Source organism: Gymnoscopelus braueri (genome assembly GCF_963280865.1).
Source record: "Gymnoscopelus braueri genome assembly, chromosome: 1".
Classification (NCBI taxonomy): Eukaryota; Metazoa; Chordata; class Actinopteri; order Myctophiformes; family Myctophidae; genus Gymnoscopelus; species Gymnoscopelus braueri.
Window position 1 is genome coordinate 2092679 of NC_137603.1, and position 20114 is coordinate 2112792.

The 20114-nt window shown below is 39.3% G+C and overlaps 2 protein-coding genes across 2 annotated transcripts in view; one reads left to right on the forward strand and one right to left on the reverse strand.

The window, feature by feature from the left end:
- LOC308077847 (high choriolytic enzyme 1-like) overlaps positions 1 to 4884 on the forward strand; it is a gene marked incomplete at both ends in the record, with an annotated part of 9406 nt that extends 4522 nt beyond the window's left edge. The window contains 4 exons of the mRNA XM_080418816.1: positions 597 to 717; positions 1810 to 1988; positions 3220 to 3301; positions 4752 to 4884. Of these exons, the coding sequence (XP_080274942.1) occupies positions 597 to 717; positions 1810 to 1988; positions 3220 to 3301; positions 4752 to 4884 (515 nt within the window). The remainder of the gene's footprint in view (positions 1 to 596; positions 718 to 1809; positions 1989 to 3219; positions 3302 to 4751) is intronic.
- An 8007-nt stretch (positions 4885 to 12891) lies between these two features.
- Positions 12892 to 19487, reverse strand: fadd (Fas (tnfrsf6)-associated via death domain). The gene is made up of 2 exons (XM_080436568.1): positions 19137 to 19487; positions 12892 to 13451 (listed from the first exon to the last, which is right to left on the reverse strand). Exons 1-2 carry the CDS (start codon positions 19429 to 19431, stop codon positions 13174 to 13176), a joined length of 573 nt encoding a protein of 190 aa, XP_080292694.1. The 5' UTR covers positions 19432 to 19487; the 3' UTR covers positions 12892 to 13173.
- Between the last annotated feature and the right edge of the window lie 627 nt (positions 19488 to 20114).

Here is a 20114-nt window from a genome sequence, read left to right on the forward strand (position 1 = left end):
TCTATTACTACATACTACACCAGCTAACTCCATTGGATCCTCAAACTTTCTGCTAAACCAGCTAAGTCCACCAAAGGGGGGTGGAGTTAGCTGGTTTTGCTGACTCCAGGCTCCACCCCCTTTTGACCTCCAACCTCATTGTGAGCTTGGAGGTCCATTCAGCTGTTCTTATCAATGATGAACAAAACCTCATAACTCCACTTTTTGTTTTGTTTTTTGTCATTTCCTGAAAAATGTACATTTTGGAGTTAGCAGGTTTCTGCCAGACAGCAGAGATATGAAAAACCGATACCTAACTTCTCTGGGTATAAAATAAGAGCCTTCTCACATACGTCCCGTTTTAAACTAACCGAACTGAGTCCTCTTCAAGCGGACCGAGACGTGAACCAACAGAAAATGGACTCGGTTGTTTTTGTGTTCACTGCTCGGGTCAAAAACATCCTACCGTGTTATTTGTGATCGCTATGTTTTCCATTCCCTCTACAGCTGTCTCTGAGCAGGCTGTGGTTTAGTGAAGCTCTCCATTGATGTGCAGAGTGTTACATGTTGAAGTGAGCGTCAGTGTAAACCATGCATTGTGTTCTTTTGGTCATCAGCCTCCAGGGAGAAGGCCATCATCGAGCGCGGTCTGGAGTCCTTCTCCTCTGTGTCCTGCATCCGCTTCAGACCTTACGGAAACGGAGACAACGAGTGGATCAGCATCGAGTCCAAGAGCGGGTAGGACACACCACCACCTGTTGCTTCTGGGCTCGGCCCTGCATGTGCTCCTTTGGTTTGGGCTTGGGCTCCAGATGTTGCTCTTCACACACACTTTGACACTGTTTAAGAATAGAGAGACATGAGAACTCTTCACACAAGATCTGGGGTTTTCAGTTTTCATTCAGTCTCCAGGAATGACAGTAACCCCAGGATAAATGGACTCTCGATAAAGTGAGAGTGCTGATTCATAGAGCAACGAAATCTGACGTAATGTACTCATCCTACCTGGGTCGCATTTTTTTCCCCCCATTCTGAATCTCCATAGACGTGTTTAATATCGCGTCAAATAAGAACTGTGTTCCAAAAATAAACTAATGACCCCGGCGGTTTGACTCTTATGGATATGAAGCATCAACTGACGGTGAGAAAACGCTAATGTTAATTCCGCTGAATTAGTTACATTTTCACCAGAAACAGACTGTATCAAATATGAATGACTGACAATCAAACGATACAGAGGCTCCTCCCTGACAATATCGCTGAGACAGTTTGTTTATTTTTGGACCACAATTCTTCTTTCTTACGACCCAGGGGATGAACGAGTGACGTCAGGACTTCTGTACTCTATTGAGACAGACATATACCAGAGCTGTGGCAATAACTACAAAGTGTAGTTGTGTGCTCACTGGTTTTATGTCATTTAGATTACTGCTCAGTAGTACTGTATGGTCATCTGCATTTAATGTTCAAAAATTATACAAGTTGCACAAAATCAGGCTGCCAGACTGGTTCTGGGTTGTTCTTATAGAACAAGTGTGAAAGATATGCATGAACGTCTAAGGCAGGGGTCTTCAACGTTTTCAGGCAAAGGACCCCCTAGCTGAGAGAGAGATGAAGCAGGGACCCCCTCTATATTGTATAAAATTGGGTTTCAGATTATACTTTTTTTGTTTACTTTACCAGTTGCTACTCCTACGTGGGTCGTCACGGTAACATGTTTGTCTGTTTACAGTTGCTACTCCTACGTGGGTCGTCACGGTAACATGTTTGTCTGTTTACAGTTGCTACTCCTACGTGGGTCGTCACGGTAACGTGTTTGTCTGTTTACAGTTGCTACTCCTACGTTGGCCGTCAGGGCAACGGTCAGACGGTGTCTCTGAGTCGTCAGGGCTGTCTGTACCACAGCACCGTGCAGCACGAGCTGCTCCACGCTCTGGGCTTCAACCACGAGCAGACACGCAACGACAGAGACGGTCACATCAGAGTGTACTGGGAGAACATCATCGATGGTAGGAACCAGTGTGGTGTAAAGTAACTAAGTACATTTACTCAAGTACTGTATTTAAACCGTTACTGTGAGCTGTGTTTTCTTTTGCCGTTGTTTTTCCATCTTCAAATCCTATTAAGCCATAAAAACAGCGTGCAATTCCTTTTTGTTACTAGCGAGGTAGTTCCGGGCCAAACAGGAAAACCGGTGCATTTCCGTTTTCCGGCCGGATGACGTCATTTTCGCGGGAAAGACGCCCCTGTCCACTTTTAATAGAAAATATGTTTATAAAAGGCTTTCGGGGGTGAAATTCATGGAGTGGGTGTTGTGAAACATTTGCCACTCACAAAAGTTATACAATTTAACTTTGAAAAAGCTACCTAGAATAACTTTAAAGGGATATTTCACTTTCAGAAAAACTTTGGGTCATTTTATCGTCTACTCAGGCTTTTGTGAGCCTCCCAGACCGTTTTTAAGTTGCTTGATTTAGTATTTAGATATTTGATAATCATGTTATCAGACTCGATTATTCTTTTCATTTATTTTATTTAAATTTTTTTATTGTATTACATTTTTTTCGTTTTCCCAAAAAAATATTACAAATAAATGAAAAAGGTTGTCGAAAAAACACGGCCCCCTCGCGTATTAGGAGGGCAGGGTGAGTCACCAGAACCAAGGACGGGTGTTTTTGATGAATCTAACATGTTAAAAATGGAGTTTGAAGTTAAATGGGTTTGTATAGGAAGGGGGCGTGTCTGATAAAATGAATATCAAATGTCTAAATACTGAATCGAGCAACTTAAAAACTGTCTGGGGGGCTCACAAAAGCCTGAGCTGGAGCTTTACGCAGGGTGTAACTGCTGACAACAACAACAACACATCATGTTTCTCATTAGGTTATCTATTCCAGTGGTTCTCAGACATGTTTGGCTCAGGGCACCCCTCCCTGTAAATAACCTTTTCACCCACGGCACCCCTGAATTACATTCTTACTTTATAGCACCGGTCATATTACGCTACGTAAATATGTAAATCTTTCCCCCTAAGATACAGCCTAAGTCACGAGGAAAACTTGAGAGAATGTCCGTTATCATTATAGGACAGATTTTTTTTTTACAAAGTCAAATATGATCAAAGTGTTCTGCAGCGCCCCCTGGACCTGCGTCACAGCACCTATAGGCCACGACACCCACTTTGAGAACCCCTGATCTATTCATTCTATGCTTTATCTCAGTGATACTTTTTTTTCGCAGACATGAAATACAACTTCAACAAGATCGCCACTCTGAACCAGGGCACCAGCTATGACTACAACTCTGTGATGCAGTACGAGAGGTCTGTGTTCATACCTTACTTATTACACTATTTAACCTGTTAAACCTTAGTTATTACACTATTTAACCTGTTAAACCTTAGTTATTACAACTCTGTCATGCAGTATGAGAGGTCTGTGTTAATACCTTAGTTATTACACTATTTAACCTGTTAAACCTTAGTTATTACACTATTTAACCTGTTAAACCTTAGTTATTACACTATTTAAACTGTTAAAACGTACTTATTACACTATTTAAACTGTTAAACTTACTTATTACAACTCAGGTCTGTGTTTATACCTTAGTTATTACACTATTTAAACTGTTAAACCTTAGTTATTACACTATTTAAACTGTTAAACCTTAGTTATTACACTATTTAAACTGTTAAACTTACTTATTACAACTCAGGTCTGTGTTTATACCTTAGTTATTAAACTATTTAAACTGTTAAACCTTACTTATTACAACTCTGTCATGCAGTACGAGAAGGTCTGTGTTTATACCTGTAAACATCTGTCATTTAAACCTTACTATATACTCTATACTAGTCTAGGAGAGGTCTGGACCGTTCACTGTTTAAACTTTAAACCCTTAAACCCTTAAACCTTACTGTATACTCTACACTAGCAGAGGTCTGCACCATTCACTGTTTAATCACTTCAATCTTAGATAGACAGGTTTGGGAAAAATCACTGGCATTTCTGTCCTCTAACAAACAAAGCAGACACAAGGTCGAACCATCACCCATCTCAGGAGATCCAACACCTTTCGATTGAAAAAACATATATACATTTTAAATTGATATGATATCAATTTAAAAAATACATAAATTGATTAGCCTACCAAAAGTTCATCACATTGCGATGCATTGAGAGCTTGTCGATTGGCCATTTCTATATAATACGTGAACATTTGTGCAAATCTTTGAATATATTATGATTAAAGCAAAGATTTTTAAATAAAATCTTTGCTTCTGGGGGATTCTACAAATGTCTTCTAAATCCTAACAGTTTTTTTTTAGAGCTTATGTTGCTATAATATCAGTGGTTCTCAAACTTTTTCATGCCAATTAAGGACCCCCAAAATTTGTATTTGGCCGCGAACCCCCATCTCAAAATATTGTTCCAGGGTCCCCCAAAAGCAAAGATTTGAGTCAAAAACGTTCGCTTTAAAAATATACATATTCAAAGATTTAAATTTTTTCACGATTTTTCAGAAACAGCAGATCTACAAGCTCATAGCGCGGCACTCGGTGCCGCGCTATGAGCTTGTAGATCTGCTATTTTTGAATAGCCCAAAGAATGAACTGGCTGCTCCAGGCCCAACCATGAAGGTTTCCCCAACACAAACTACAGAATGTGAATGACCGTCGACCACACTCATTGTCCACCGTGTGGCGCTGTTGTGAATCCCAATGACACTCGTTGTCCACCGTGTGGCGCTGTTGTACCATTGTTATCCCCCAGGTATGCCTTCTCTAAGAACAACCGCGCCACCATGGTGCCCACGCCCAACAGCAACGCTGTGCTGGGACAGGCCAGCCAGATGAGCAAGGCCGACATCGACAGACTCAACAGACTCTACAAGTGCTGTGAGTAGCTCTGATCTATAGATACTATACAGACTGTATATAGATCTATATACAGACTGTATATAGATCTATATACAGACTCAACAGACTCTACAAGTGCTGTGAGTAGCTCTGATCTATAGATACTACTACAGGCTCTATACAGAATGTATATAAGTGGTGGAAAAAGTACTCAAATATTTCACTTAAGTAAAAGTATCGATACTGCAATGTAGGAATATTCTGTCAGGGCCAGGCCCCCAGAGTTGCTGAGAAACATTGAAGCTGCCACCCCAGTGGCCAAAGATGGAACTGCAGGCGGGGCGAAATACATGCGCGAGCAAAAAATACTGAGATATTTATATATATATATAAATATATATAATATAAATATGTAAAGATATTATACATAAATACATATGCATTTACATATGAAAATGCATCTCGAGTGTATTTAATAAATATAAATATAAACACGGGCTGGTTCATGGAGGTAGGTTGTGACGTAGGACGCAAAAGGGACACTAGTGCGCTGGCATGCTCATAACTAGCTCTATGGCTGCTCGAAACGTCTCAAAAACCATAGACATATAAAGGTAGACGCCTCCTCCGGCTCTGAGGCGTCTGTATCTCGGGCGCGCACCAGCTTCCGCCCTCAGTCACGTGCGTCACAGTAGGGGACGTTCGGTAGGGCCAATCAGAGGCCTACTTAACGCCCCCTTCTGTGACGCACGCGACCGAGGGCGGAAGCAATACAAAGGTATTGCGATACAGGTCGCTCCAATGGGTTGACAAAAAACGTCTCAATAATTCTACTTCCGGCAGGCTTCCGGGAGCTTCAAAACGCCACTGAGCACTTTAATAGAAATGAATAGCTGGTTATATTATACCTCTATGGTTAGGTTATTATACCTCTATGGTTAGGTTATTATACCTCTATGGTTAGGTTATTATACCTCTATGGTTAGGTTATTATACCTCTATGGTTAGGTTATTATACCTCTATGGTTAGGTTATTATACCTCTATGGTTAGGTTATTATACCTCTATGGTTAGGTTATTATACCTCTATGGTTAGGTTATTATACCTCTATGGTTAGGTTATTATACCTCTATGGTTAGGTTATTATACCTCTATGGTTAGGGCGCGGCCCCACCGCACTTTTATTTGACCTCTGGGGCGGAATCTGCCAAAATGCTTTGTCAATGTAAATGCGTGGATTCATGGCAAGACCAAGATATATACAGACTGTATATAGATCTATACGTAGGCTATATAGATCTATATACAGACTGTATATAGATCTATACGTAGGCTATATAGATCTATATACAGACTGTATATAGATCTATACGTAGGCTATATAGATCTATATACAGACTGTATATAGATCTATATGTAGGCTATATAGATCTATATACAGACTGTATATAGATCTATATGTAGGCTATATAGATATATATACAGACTGTATATAGATCTATACGTAGGCTATATATATCTATATACAGACTGTATATAGATCTATACGTAGGCTATATAGATCTATATACAGACTGTATATAGATCTATACGTAGGCTATATAGATCTATATACAGACTGTATATAGATCTATACGTAGGCTATATATATCTATATACAGACTGTATATAGATCTATATGTAGGCTATATAGATCTATATACAGACTGTATATAGATCTATATGTAGGCTATATAGATCTATATACAGACTGTATATAGATCTATATGTAGGCTATATAGATCTATATACAGACTGTATATAGATCTATATGTAGGCTATATAGATCTTCTTGGCAAGACCATGAATCCACGCATTTACGTTGACAAAGCATTTTGGCAGATTCCGCCCCAGAGGTCAAATGAAAGTGCGGTGGGAGCGCGCCCTTACAAATAAAAGTCCAGAATTAAAAATGTACTTGAGTAAAAGTTCAAAAGTGTTGGAATCAAAATGTACTTAAAGTATCAAAAATAAAAGTACTCATTATGCAAAGTTTTCACACGTTTTCAAATGTATAAAATGTATACAAATATTTTGAAAATATCAGATCTACAAGCTCACAACAGTTGTGAGCTTGAAGATCTGCTGTTTTCAAATGGCTGAAATGTATATAGGGCTGAAGTGGTTAATGTATGTTTTGTAATAATAATCAAAATCTACAAAGTAACTAAAGTTTTCAAATCATTGTAGTGGAGTAAAAGTACAATATTTGCCTCCGAGTTGTAATGGAGTAGAAGTAAAAGTATTGAACATTGGAATCATTGTACTTAAGTTACTTTACACCACTGATGCTTTGTGTTCCAGGAACAGGAGCGAACTTCTGACCCTCATCCATCAAGCATCCATCCATCAGAACTTCATCCATCAGAACGACCTGATGAAGATGAAGGAAGTCTTCATCATCACTGTAGTGTTGTATGAACAATAAAGCTGATGAACTTATGAAAAAGCATAAAACAAGATTCTTCTGTCTGATTATTTAATGGAATGATGTTTTATGAAGCAGTAGTAGGGCTGTCTCCATTACACATTAAGATGACCATTAATTGTCTCTCAAATAATTGCAATTAATTTGACTTACAAAGAATGCTAACATGTGCAAGTAACTGGTGTAAAAAAAATTGAGACTTTTGATAAATGAAAAGAAAACTGAAATAATGCATTTTAAAAACCCTGCCATGTGCCAAGTGACTTTCAATTCTCAAAGTTGAATTATACAAAGTTCTATAAATATCTGGTTTTTTATTAGGATGAGCATAATATGCATTTTATAAAAGGAACCACTTTATTGACAGAATCAGCAAATAGAGCACTAGGAGGAGTCATAGCTAAAACAAAGACCCCGAGGGACATGGGTTTCTCTACCTACTCCAAACTATACCAGGCTTGTGTGTGTCCAGTGTTGGATTACGTAGCAGGAGTGTGGGGATTTAAACAATATCCTAAAAGTGAGGCTGTCCACAATAGAGCAATGCGGTACTTCTTGGGAGTACATACATTTACGCCAACCCTGGCCATCATGGGAGATATGGGGTGGGAACCCAATGAGGTACGGTGGAGTGAGCACATGGTACGTTTGTGGAATAGAATACTGGGGCTGAACACCAATAGAATTGTAAGAAAGGTCTTCGAGTGGGACATTTTGATCAAGGGCTCATGGGCTACGGACATGTATGACATTCTTTTGAGAGCAGGGTATAATAAAGAAATAGTAGAGAGTATGGTAATACAAGACAATATTTTTCAACAAGTAAAGGACAGATGGGCTCTGGATATATGGTGTAAACCAAAGCTCCGCACTTATTGTGAGATAAAGCATATATATTGTCCAGAAGATTATGTATCATTTGTCAAAAAAGAAACGAAGCCTATGTGCTCAAATCAGGGCTGGCATACTTGGTCTTCATATTGAGACGGGTAGATATGTAGGCACGGCTGAGGAGGATAGATTATGTGGTTTGTGTGATCTTAGTGAAATTGAAAATGAAATGCATTTTGTTTTGTATTGTCCATTCTACAACTCAATCAGGCAGAGACTTTTTAATATCTTATAGATCTTAAGTATGAATTTGTGTGGTTGGATGATTCAGATAAACTGAAACGTCTATTTCAACATGACATTTTTTCATTTGCTTCATTTCTTGACAAGGCCTGGTCAATGAGGAGGAGGTCCATTTACATGTAAAATGGCATTGTCTTTTTTGTTCTTATTTTGTTCATATAATTACTGTACGCATGTTTTATTTATTTGGTATGTTATAAGGAAGGACGTAGTATGAACAGGAAGGACTGTTAATGGACTGTTAATGTCTTGTTTTCTTTCTGTGTAAGGTGTCATATAATCCCATATGGGATGGGCCAAAATGGTGGCATGACACGGAAATAAAAAAATAATTCATTCATAATGATTTCATTGTGTTTCGAGTTGAACATTATTGGAACATATGAAACATTTCACAGGGCAGATATGACAAATAACTGAAATATACAAATACATTATTGACATATTTAATAAGCTTACAACGCGTCGTAAGCTTGTAGATCAGCTATTTCTGCTTTTTTAAATATTAAAAAATGTGTGAACATTTTTCAACATGGAAACAATTATGACGATTATGCAACACTAATTGTGATTAGACGATAATGTAATAATTGTAACAGGCCTAAGCAGTACGTCTGTGTGAAAACCTTCCACTGGAAACTATTAAAAAACGTAGTTTAGACAGCTTTGAAATGATATTTGATATAAATATAAATAAGTGCCATTTTATTTACTTTCTACATACTGATACATATTTCAGGAAAATCTATCAATGTGTAAACTGTGACCTCAGACAACCGGTCTGATAGGGACTGAAAAGGTTCATCAATAACAATATCTTTCAAATCAACTCAGGAATGTGTGCCTCTCATGCAGCAGGGCAATAGTTCAGATTTCTTAATCCTAAATATACATTGAAGTCTTGCTGAAATCAACATAATTTGAATTAAATCAAATATTTACTATCATTAGCAGCTTAATTATAACATCAGTAACAGTGAGGCCTCACACTTTGGCAGTGTTTTAATTCACTTGAACATACAGCATCCAACCACTAGAGGTCACTCCAGTCCAGTGATACTCAACCTTTTACATTTCTAGTTTGATATGCATTAGTGGTTCTCACACTTTGTATTTGGCCGTGGACCAATATATAACGGCGGTTTTACCACGTATTTACCGTGTATAACGGCTATTTTGGTATTGGTTTTCAAATATATAATGTCAAAATAGTTTGTTCCAGGGACCCCCCAGAAGCAAAGATTTGAGTTACAAATGTCTTTAAAAAAAAGTATTATATTCAAAGATTTGCACACATTTTCAAGATTTTTCAAAAATAGCAGATATACAAGCTCATAGCGCGGTACTCGGTGCCTATGAGCTTGTAGATCTGCCATTTTTGAATAGACAAAGTATAAAATGTTAAAGTGGTTAAAATTATTGTGACGCTGTATGAACACATTTCGCTGGGGACCCCCTGGAACCCCCCCAAGGACCCCTGGGGGTCCCCAGACCAACACTCTAGCACAGCGCTACTCAACCCGTGGCCCGCGGGCCGCATGCAGCCCCAACGCAGCGTCTTGGTGGCCCCTCATGGTCAAACCAAAAAATATATATATATACATTTCCGTTCAAATATATGGGTTGCTAGATTTTTTTTCAAAAACAAACATCAATTGTTACAGGTATAATGCATAGTTTTCTATGCATTTCAGTTTTTTTGGGGGGTTTGACCCCCATTTTTTTTGCCGCGCGCCCAGGGTAGGTGTCCCTTATTTCAATCTCTGGGAGTTGGCAACCCTAACCTTGCCATACCTTAGCTTTTGCTGAACTGATGCCACTGGACATACACACAAAATAAACAGGTACAGTGAAAAGAATATGATGTCAAAATGTACATTTTCTTATAACAATAACAATGCGTAGTGTGTGTTACAAAATCGAAAAATCCAAAATAGGACCGTCATTTTTAGCTTGCGGCGTCTGAGTGAGTGAGTGAGTGAGTGAGTGAATGAATGAGGTGAAGTCCTGTCCAGTAGGAGTGAAAGGTTCCATCACACAACACTGTGTCACTTGCTCAAAGGCAGTTTTTTCTAAGAGAGTGACACACCGTTGTACTACCAAAGTATAAATTAAATTAAGAGTCTTAAGGTGACTCTCTGCCAGTGGTGTAAAGTAACTAAGTACATTTACTCCAAGTACTGTACTTAAGTGCAAATTTGAGGAATCTTTACTTTACTGGAGTATTTTCAATTCTCAGTACTTTTACTTCTACTCCACTACATCTCAGAGACAAATATTGTACTGTCTTTTACTCCACTACATGTAGTAACTTTAGTTACTAGTTACTTTGCAGATATACATTATTACATTATAAAACATACATTAACCACTTTAGCCTTATTTTATACATAGGCTATTTGAAAATAGCAGATCTACAAGCTATGCGACGCGTTGTGAGCTTGTAGATCTGCTATTTTCAAACGTTTTAGTCATTTTACTTTTGGCACTTTAAGTACATTTTGATACCAATACTGTTGTACTAGGAGAGCTGCCTTTAGGAAGATCCCAACAATGTTATAGACAATGTACAGACCTCATTTATTTGTGGTAAACATTGCAGTGTGATATGTATTATTAGGCCTTACATTCCATGGTCTCATTCTCTTATACCAGAGTTTCAAATGCTCTTACATTTGTTTCACATTTCCTGTCAAATAAAAGGCATTTCTCGTACATTCATTTCACAGATTCATATAACAGCTGAATTAAATGCAGCAATCAGAGTTTGGAGAGCTTTCCCTTTGGTCCATGTCTGGTCAGTATCTTTTCTCCCAGTGTTTTCTCCCAGTGTTTCTCCCAGGGAAGAAAACGTATGTTGCTTTTTCATGTCAAGGACCCCCTTGTGTTCCAGGGACCCCCCCCCCCAGAAGCAAAGATTTGCACACATTTTCACGATTCCTCAAAAAAAATAGCAGATCTACAAGCTCATAGCGCGGCACCCGCGCTATGAGCTTGTAGATCTGCTATTTTTGAATAGCCAAAGTAATCTTAAAAATGACACAGATGCGTTCGCGGATTGAATGGGTCAATAGTGCAAACCTACAAGCTCACGAAGCGTCAAAACATCCACCCACGGCTTTGTTGAGCTTGTAGGTCTGCACTATTTTGGGTATAAAAACCAGGCTTCATAGTGTTTTTTTTTTAGGTTTCCCCGTCCTGGTCGGTCACTGACCGCCGTCGGGCTGGTCCAGTAGTTGTAGATCTATTTATTTTCACTGAACGTTGGCCTCAGAATGGGGGACGATGCTAGGGTTCATGTAGGTCAACACTTAATTTAACTGACAAAACATCTTATATCCCGTTTAATGATGCTAATTAACATGAATGATGAATCGCCGGTCAGCGTCCATGATGCCTCTCAAAGCAGCCCAACACCATTTAATCATGGATTCTCCTCCAAAGTGTTTCTTTTGCCTCATTTATTAACCCATTAAGACCGGGAACACATCTGTGTCATTTTTAGATGTCTTTGGCTACTCAAAAATAGCAGATCTACAAGCTCCTAGCGTGGCAAGCTTGTAGATCTGCTATTGTTTTGAAAAATCGTGAATATTTGTGCAATTCTTTGAATATATAAATTATTTTTTAAAGCGAACATTTTTAACTCAAATCTTTGCCTCTAGGGGATTCTACGAAACCTAAATTTTTTTGGGGGGAAGAAAACGTATGCTTTTTCATGTCAAGGACCCCCAAAATGATATATTTTGCCACGGACGCCCCCATCTCAAAATATTTTGTTCCAAGGACCCACCTTCCCCCCAAGAAGCAAAGATTTGAGACACAAAATGTTCACTTAAAAAAAAAAAAAAAAAAAAAGATTTGCACACATTTTCACGATTTCTCCAAAAAAATTGCAGATCTACAAGCTCCGCTATGAGCTTGTAGATCTGCTATTTTTGAATAGCCAAAGTAATCTTAAAAATGACACAGATGCGTTCCCGGATTGAATGGGTCAAAATAGTGCAGACCTACAAGCTCACAAAGCGTCAGAACATCCACCACGGCTTTGTTGAGCTTGTAGGTCTGCACTATTTTGGGTATAAAAACCAGGCTTCATAGTGTTTTTTTTTAGGTTTTCCCGTCCTGGTCGGTCACTGACCGTCGTCGGGCTAGTCCTAGCCATGGTTCACATGACGCTTGTATACAAGCGTCATGGTGCCGAGTCCTCCTGGTCTAAAGTTGTGTTCGATTTTTTCACATTGCCATCTCTCACCTAAACATAAACTTTCAGATTTCAAATATAAAGTGCTTACCACCGAGCCACGGATGTTACAAGGCGATGCGGACCGCGATGAGTACCCGTATCTCCCGTATTGTTCAATAAAAAGCATTTTAATCCCATCGCCGGCCATTTTCTCCAAATTGTCTCCGATACTTTCAACCATGCGACACTAATGGTTGGGAGGTGTATTGCACTCTGATACATTACAAAAGAAAAAAAAAAGAAAAAAGAAAATGGCCGGCGATGGGATTAAAATGCTTTTTATTGAACAATACGGGAGATACGGGTACTCATCGCGGTCCGCATCGCCTTGTAACATCCGTGGCTCGGTGGTAAGCACTTTATATTTGAAATCTGAACGTTTATGTTTATGTGAGAGATGGCAATGTGAAAAAATCGAACACAACTTTAGACCAGGGGGACTCGGCACCATGACTGTCATGGTATGACAGTCATGTTTCAGGGCTAGGCTAGTCCAGTAGTAGTCGTAGCTTCTCCTCCACTTTGTCGGCGGTGAGGTTCTGGTCGCAGGCCCTCAGGGCGTGGACCAGGACCTCCGCCCGGGCCCGGGGCCCCTGCGTCCTCCTCCACTCCTTCAGCAGCTCCAGCACCGTCTCCTCCAGGTCGGTGGGATGCTTCTTGGCGATGGACTCCAGCGTCACCTCGCCCACGCCCAGCCGCCGGCCCAGCTTCCTCCACACCTTACCCAGACGCTCTGCGACGACCGCCGTGGCCACGCCCAGCCTGGCTGGAGGAGGAGGAGGAGAGGGAACAAGATATGACACATACCAGGTTGCTCATTTCTCTCACTAATAGTCCATGAGCCAGAGCCCCAAAATTGAGCAAAAATTATCGAAAGAGTGGGCAAAACCAAACCTATATTAAATTGTTTATAGGGTCAATACGAGTAAATAAATATATGATAACCTTTCCACAGGAGCAGCTTTTTCATGGTTATCACACATTTTGTTATTTTCCCCATACGTACATGACAGGTGAAAAAATGACAAAATTTAAAAAAGAGTTATCATAATGAAACTTCCTGAGTTGATTACTTACATGAAGACAATGATTTATCGTATTACAAGTTTTCTGAAATTGTATATTTAAATATGCAAATTAGGCATAGGAAAATATGCCCAAATTTGCATAACTTTCCAGAATCAACATTGGACAAAGCCAGAGTCAACATACTTATTTCATTTTGTTAAGATGTTGGATTCAAAGGTTTTTAACGAGGGAATATTCAATATCTGCTCAATTTTGGGGCTCTGGCTCATGGACTAAATGCCTAATTTGCATATTTAAATATACAATTTCAGAAAACTTGTAATACGATAAATCATTGTCTTCATGTAAGTAATCAACTCAGGAAGTTTCATTATGATAACTCTTTTTTAAATTGTCATTTTTTCACCTGTCATGTACGTATGGGGAAAATAACAAAATGTGTGATAACCATGAAAAAGCTGCTCCTGTGGAGAGGTTATCATATATTTATTTACTCGTATTGACCCTATGAACAATTTAATATAGGTTTGGTTTTGCCCACTCTTTCGATAATTTTTGCTCAATTTTGGGGCTCTGGCTCATGGACTATAAGCACGGCAATGTGTTTAGATCCCATATTCTTAGAGGACATTGAACAGAGGGACATTTTAACAATTTAATTAATTAAGACCCGGGAACGCGTCTGTGTGTCATTTTAGATTTCTTTGCCTATTCAAAAATAGCAGATCTACAAGTGCAGCGCTATGAGCTTGTAGATCTGCTATTTTTGAAAAATCGTGAACATTTGCGCAAATCTTTGAATATATATATTTTTTTCTAATTCATGTTGCAACTTCTGGGGGGTCCCTGGAACAACATATTTAGCGATGGGGGTCCACGGCCACATACATATAATTTTGGGTGGTCCTTGACATGAAAAAGTTTTGAGAACCACTGATATTACAGCAACACTGATATTACACAACAAAAACTGTTTAGAAGACCTTTTGTAGAATCCACCAGAAGCAAAGATTTAACTAAGGTATAACTTGTAAGGATCGTGCAATCGTGGAATGAGCAACACAGCTAAACGTGTGGCCTCCAAAAACATCGCCAAAATACCCCAATATGCTTCTGTTGGTAATCGCTCTTGTTTTGAGTGCTGCTGAGAGGTGTGTGCCAGTTACAGGTGAGTGACTGGCACCTGAACATGGGTTCTGCAACTTTGTTGAGTTTGTGTTGATGCTCCAAGCAGCAACACTGACCCCATGGAAAGATGCCACGTTTGTCCCTTCAGGATAAGACCCATGGTTCAATAGGGCAAGTGGAAGCTGGTGTTCCGTTATGCAGAGTGACAGCATTATTTGATTTACAGGCAGGTGTGTGACTGGCACCTGAGCATGGGTCCAACAACTTTGACATCTGAGTTGTTAACTAGTTGTACGAACGCTTGTTTTCTATTGCTGTATTGTTTATTGGATTATTGGATTGTTTATTGGATCTTGTTTAGTCGATACACTTATTTGTTTTAGCTCATGCTCATTTGATTTAGCCATTTTGTCTCATCTGTTTAAGGAAATAGGTAGCTGATATATTGCACTTTTACCTTAGCGCTAGGTATACTTTTGGTTGCTTGTTTTTGCAGAAAATGCACTAAAGACTTCTGGTGATTAGTAGTTTTCGTTCCCTACCTATGTTGAATACACTTATTGTAAGTCGCTTTGGATAAAAGCGTCTGCTAAATGACTGTAATGAGCTTTGGTACCGTTGTGCAAATCTTGCCTGTAAATCTGTGGAAGAAACCCTATGGTTCCTCAGTTAAGCAAGGGGCCTTGGGTTGTTGTCCTCCCTGTTGACTTCACCAGTCTCACAGAACTTGGTCCTAAGTTAGTAAATGGTACCAGAGCTGACACCACATAATGCTGTCACTCTGCATAACGGAACACCAGCTTCACTGGCCACAAAGGTGGCATCTTTCCATGGGGTCAGTGTTGCTGCTTGGAGCATCAACACAAACTCAACAAAGTTACAAGACCCATGCTCAGGTGCCAGTCACACACCTGTGCATTCCACGAATGCCCGATCCTTACAAGCTGTTAAATATAAAAAGAAATTACATATGACGTATTTAATAATTTTTCACTTAAAAAAAATAAATAGTGGAAGTAGTCGATCTACACGCATCACAACGTGTCACATTGTGATGCGTTGTGAGCTTGTAGATCTGCTATTTCCACAACTTTTGGAAAATCTATGAACATTTTTCAACATGAAAACAATTATGACATCTATGGAAAATAATAGCGATTATCTCATATAATTGCATTGGGGTGATATTGTAATAATTGTGACAGGTATGAGACCAGGAACGCATCTGTGTCACTTTGGATTTCTTTGGCTATTCAAAAATAATAGATGCTTTAAAAAGAAAAAAGAAATCGTGAAAATGTGTGCAAATCTTTGAATATATATATATATATATATATATACATTTTTAACTTACATTGATGCTTCTGGGGGTCTCTGGAAAAAAATATTTTCAGAATGGGGAGGTCCGTGGCCAAATATAATTTTGGGTGGTCCTTGACATAAAAAAGTTTGAGAACCACTGATATATATAGCATTTAAAAACAAAAAAACTGTTAGGATTTAGAAGACATTCGTAGAATCCCCCAGAAGCAATTATTATTATTTTTTTTAATTATATATATTCAAAGCTTTGCAAAAATGTTCACGGTTTTTCAAAAATTGCAAATCTACAAGCTCATAGCGTGGCGCTCGGTGCCGCGCTATGAGCTTGTAGATCTGCTATTTTTGACCATATCTCCATCTCAAATACTTGCATTGGGGTGATATTGTACTAATAGTGATACAGTAGGTCTAGGTGTGGCTCAGTCTTGCGTAGCCACCCTGAATTTAATTGACAGTTATTGATAAAATACTCTTAATGTTAAACTAAATAAAAACATACAGTTGCAGACTACTAGCAAAAGGGAAGAACACAAAAAAAAGCCAAACACGTGTTTTCATTGTGGTCCTTTAGTGTGTGTGAGTGTGAGTGTGAGTGTGTGTGTGTGTGTGTGTGTGTGTGTGTGTGTGTGTGTGTGTGTGTGTGTGTGTGTGCTGTGATAGGAAAAGGATATCAAACGGAACACAACCACCCTAAAGACTAATCATTGTGTATATTCCGGCACTATACCTGCACCCAGTGATCTTGGTACATAGAAATTGATCTATTGAAGATTCTGACTTTCAAATGTACATATTTTTTGTTTTGATTGTATTGCTGTATTGTTGTATTGTGCTTTGGCAATGTAAACGTATGTTTTCTCATGCCAATAAAGCCCTTTGAATTGAAATTGAATTGTGTGTGTGTGTGTGTGTGTGTGTGTGTGTGTGTGTGTGTGTGTGTGTGTGTGTGTGTGTGTGTGTGTGTGTGTGTGTGTGTGTGTGTGTGTGTGTGTGTGTGTGTGTGTGTCCAGATGATAAGAGATCTCAGTTTGTCAGTAGGAGTTGGGGGAGTGTGTGTGTGTGTGTGTGTGTGTGTGTGTGTGTGTGTGTGTGTGTGTGTGTGTGTGTGTGTGTGTGTGTGTGTGTGTGTGTGTGTGTGTGTGTGTGTGTGTGTGTGTGTGTGTGTGTGTGTGTGTGTGTGTGTGTGTTTTTTATGTTACCTTTGTGCTGTTTATGTGCGAATAAATGAATCAAATTAAATCAAATATAGATGTAGATATAGATATCTTCTTGAATAGATATATCTATCTATATTTTACCTGTTGTAAAAAAAACAAAAACATAGTTGGTATTTTTCAAAGTTTAAGATCAAAATTGAAGACTTTGAGTTTCAATTCTTATTTTTTTCACTTGGATTTATTTATTTTTGGCCTGGATTTGGCTCCATGAATGTGAACTAATACCCTGTAGGCCTATGTCCAAAACTGTTACTTTTCAGGAAATGGTTCCATTGGATCCAATGTAGTTAGTTACTAACTACATTAACATCAGAAACCCCCCACAGACACTCAACAACTTTCACATTCACTTTAAAACATTTTCAAAAGTAGCCACAATAGCCGATCTACAAGATCACATTTACTACCTTCGTGTGACAAAGTAGGTCATTACATTTACGAAAAGAAAACATGAAAAAGTTGTAATATTAATCATAGCTCCATGGTCCAGAGAGTCAGTGAGTTCTCTGGTCCACTCTGCCAGCACCAGTGTTATTCACATAGACTGAAACGTCTACTAACGTGTAAGGTCTAAACTTCAGTCAAAATGTGGGAAACTATTTCACTTCTCACTGAAACAAAGACAGGTTTATGATGATGAAAACCTATTCTCCACGGTGGCAAACAGCTCAGAACCCAAACTTGAATAAAATACACAGACAGACACACTGGACAGAAAACAAAAATAAAAGTGCGCCACCTATAGATCTGGTCAATGGAAAAATGCTATTGACCAGATCTGTAGGTGGCGCACTTGAGTAACTAAAAGTAACATCCATCTAATCGACAATATTTCATTTTCTGGACAAAAAGGTGTATTTTACACCAACATTTGTGTTCTGGGATATTTGCCACCGCAGAGAATATTCTTTCAACGTCATAAAAATGCCTTTGATTCGGTGAGAAAAGAAATAGTTGTCTTTATTTCGACTGAAGTTTAGACCTCACACGTTTAGTGGACGTTTCAGTCAATGGGAATAACACTGTTAGTGGCAGAGCGGTAGAGAGAGACCCCACTATAACAGCTCATGGTTCTAAATGGACCTTTACAAGTGTGTATAACTCTGACAGGGTACACAATGGATCCAAATGGACCCACTTTGAGAAGCATTGAGCTATAGGATAATGTGTATACCTTAAACTTAGCCATGGATCACACGACGCTCGTCCGTCCCGAAGCGTCATGGATGAACTTCAACCTGGTCTTTGCACTGTCTCCATTTACGGTCCGTACATCTACATAAACGTTCATATTTCAAATATAAAGTACTTAACCCATGCCCACGGATGTTAAAATGATGTACGGATCCTCAAAAGTACCCGTATCTTCCGTGTTGTTCAATAAAAAAACATTTGAATCCGATCGGTGGCCATTTTCTTCGAATTTTCTATTATGCTTTTCAACCACGCAGCCCTATCGGCTGGGAGGTGTATTGCACTCTGATACATTATAACTCTATGAGACAAATGGCCGCCGATCGGATTAAAATGCGTTTTTATTGAACAATACGGAAGATACGGGTACCTCTGAGGGCCCGTGCATAATCGTAACATCCGTGGCCATGAGGTCAGCACTTTATATCTGAAATGTGAACGTTTATTGTAGATGTACGGACCGTAAATGGAGACAGTGCAAAGACCAGGTTGAAGTTTCGTCATGACAGTCATGTCTCAAGGGCTAAAAAACGACGTGTTCCAGTTCCACACACACATACCTCTCTCCTTCTCGTCCAGAGGGTCGTCGGGGGTCCTCCTGCCCTCGTACTGGTCCAGTCTCAGAGCCAGGTCTTCTCGTCCGGCCCCGGTCAGCAGGTCCCTCAGAAACACAGTGTTTTCTGGGTCTAACTTTCCCTTCTCGCTCAGACTGAGGAACAGCTTGTGTCCAGAGTCCATCTTCTCCCTCTGGTTCTTCTTGATCACATCTTTACACAGGAACTTCATGCTGTCCAGCTGCTGGAGGTCCAGCTCGTTGGAGATCTGGAGCAGGACGGCGTTGAAGTCCACAGACATGGTGGTTTGGTTTGGTTTAGTTTACTTTTAGTTTAGTTTAGTTGGTCCACATGAAGTCTTGATTGTATCTGAACTACAGGAAGAGGAAGGAACGTCTGACGAGCTTTTTGATTGGTTTGCTCAGCTGTCTGTCAACGTGGTCCCCGCCCACACTGAGCTGCTATAGGCTGGGCTGGGCTGGGCTCAGTTCAGCCCAAAACAAAACAAACAAACAGCAGATCCGGTCTGGGTTCCAGAGCGGATACGGAAATGGTGACTGAAATAAATGTGTAAAATTAACCGGATATAGTAGGTTAAGGGCGGGCTTTAGACCGGATCACGCTGGTTAATTCCTAATCAAGTAGTTTACTTAAGTAAAAGCATCAATAATACTGCAGTATAGAAACTCTGTTGCAAGTAAAAGTGCAGAATTCAAAATTGACTTGAGTAAGAGTACAAAAGTATTGATATCCAAATGCACCAAAAGTAAAAAATACTGAAATGTTTGGAAATAGCAGATCTACAAGCTCACAACGCGTCGTGTTGTGAGATCGGCTATTTTCAAATTGCCTAGGTATAAAATAGGGCTAAAGCGGTTAACGTATGTTTTATAATGTAAAAATAGAATGTATATCTTCAAAGTAACTAGTAACTAAAGTTGTCAAATAATTGTAGTGGAGTAAAAGTACAACATTTTCCTCTGA

Coding starts and splice junctions, on each gene's coding strand:
- fadd (XM_080436568.1), bottom strand. CDS start 19,431: ATGTCTGTGGACTTCAACGCCGTCCTGCTCCAGATCTCCAACGAGCTG. Junction 13,452..19,136: donor TCTGGACGAGAAGGAGAGAG/GTATGTGTGTGT, acceptor CTCCTCCTCCAG/CCAGGCTGGGCGTGGCCACG.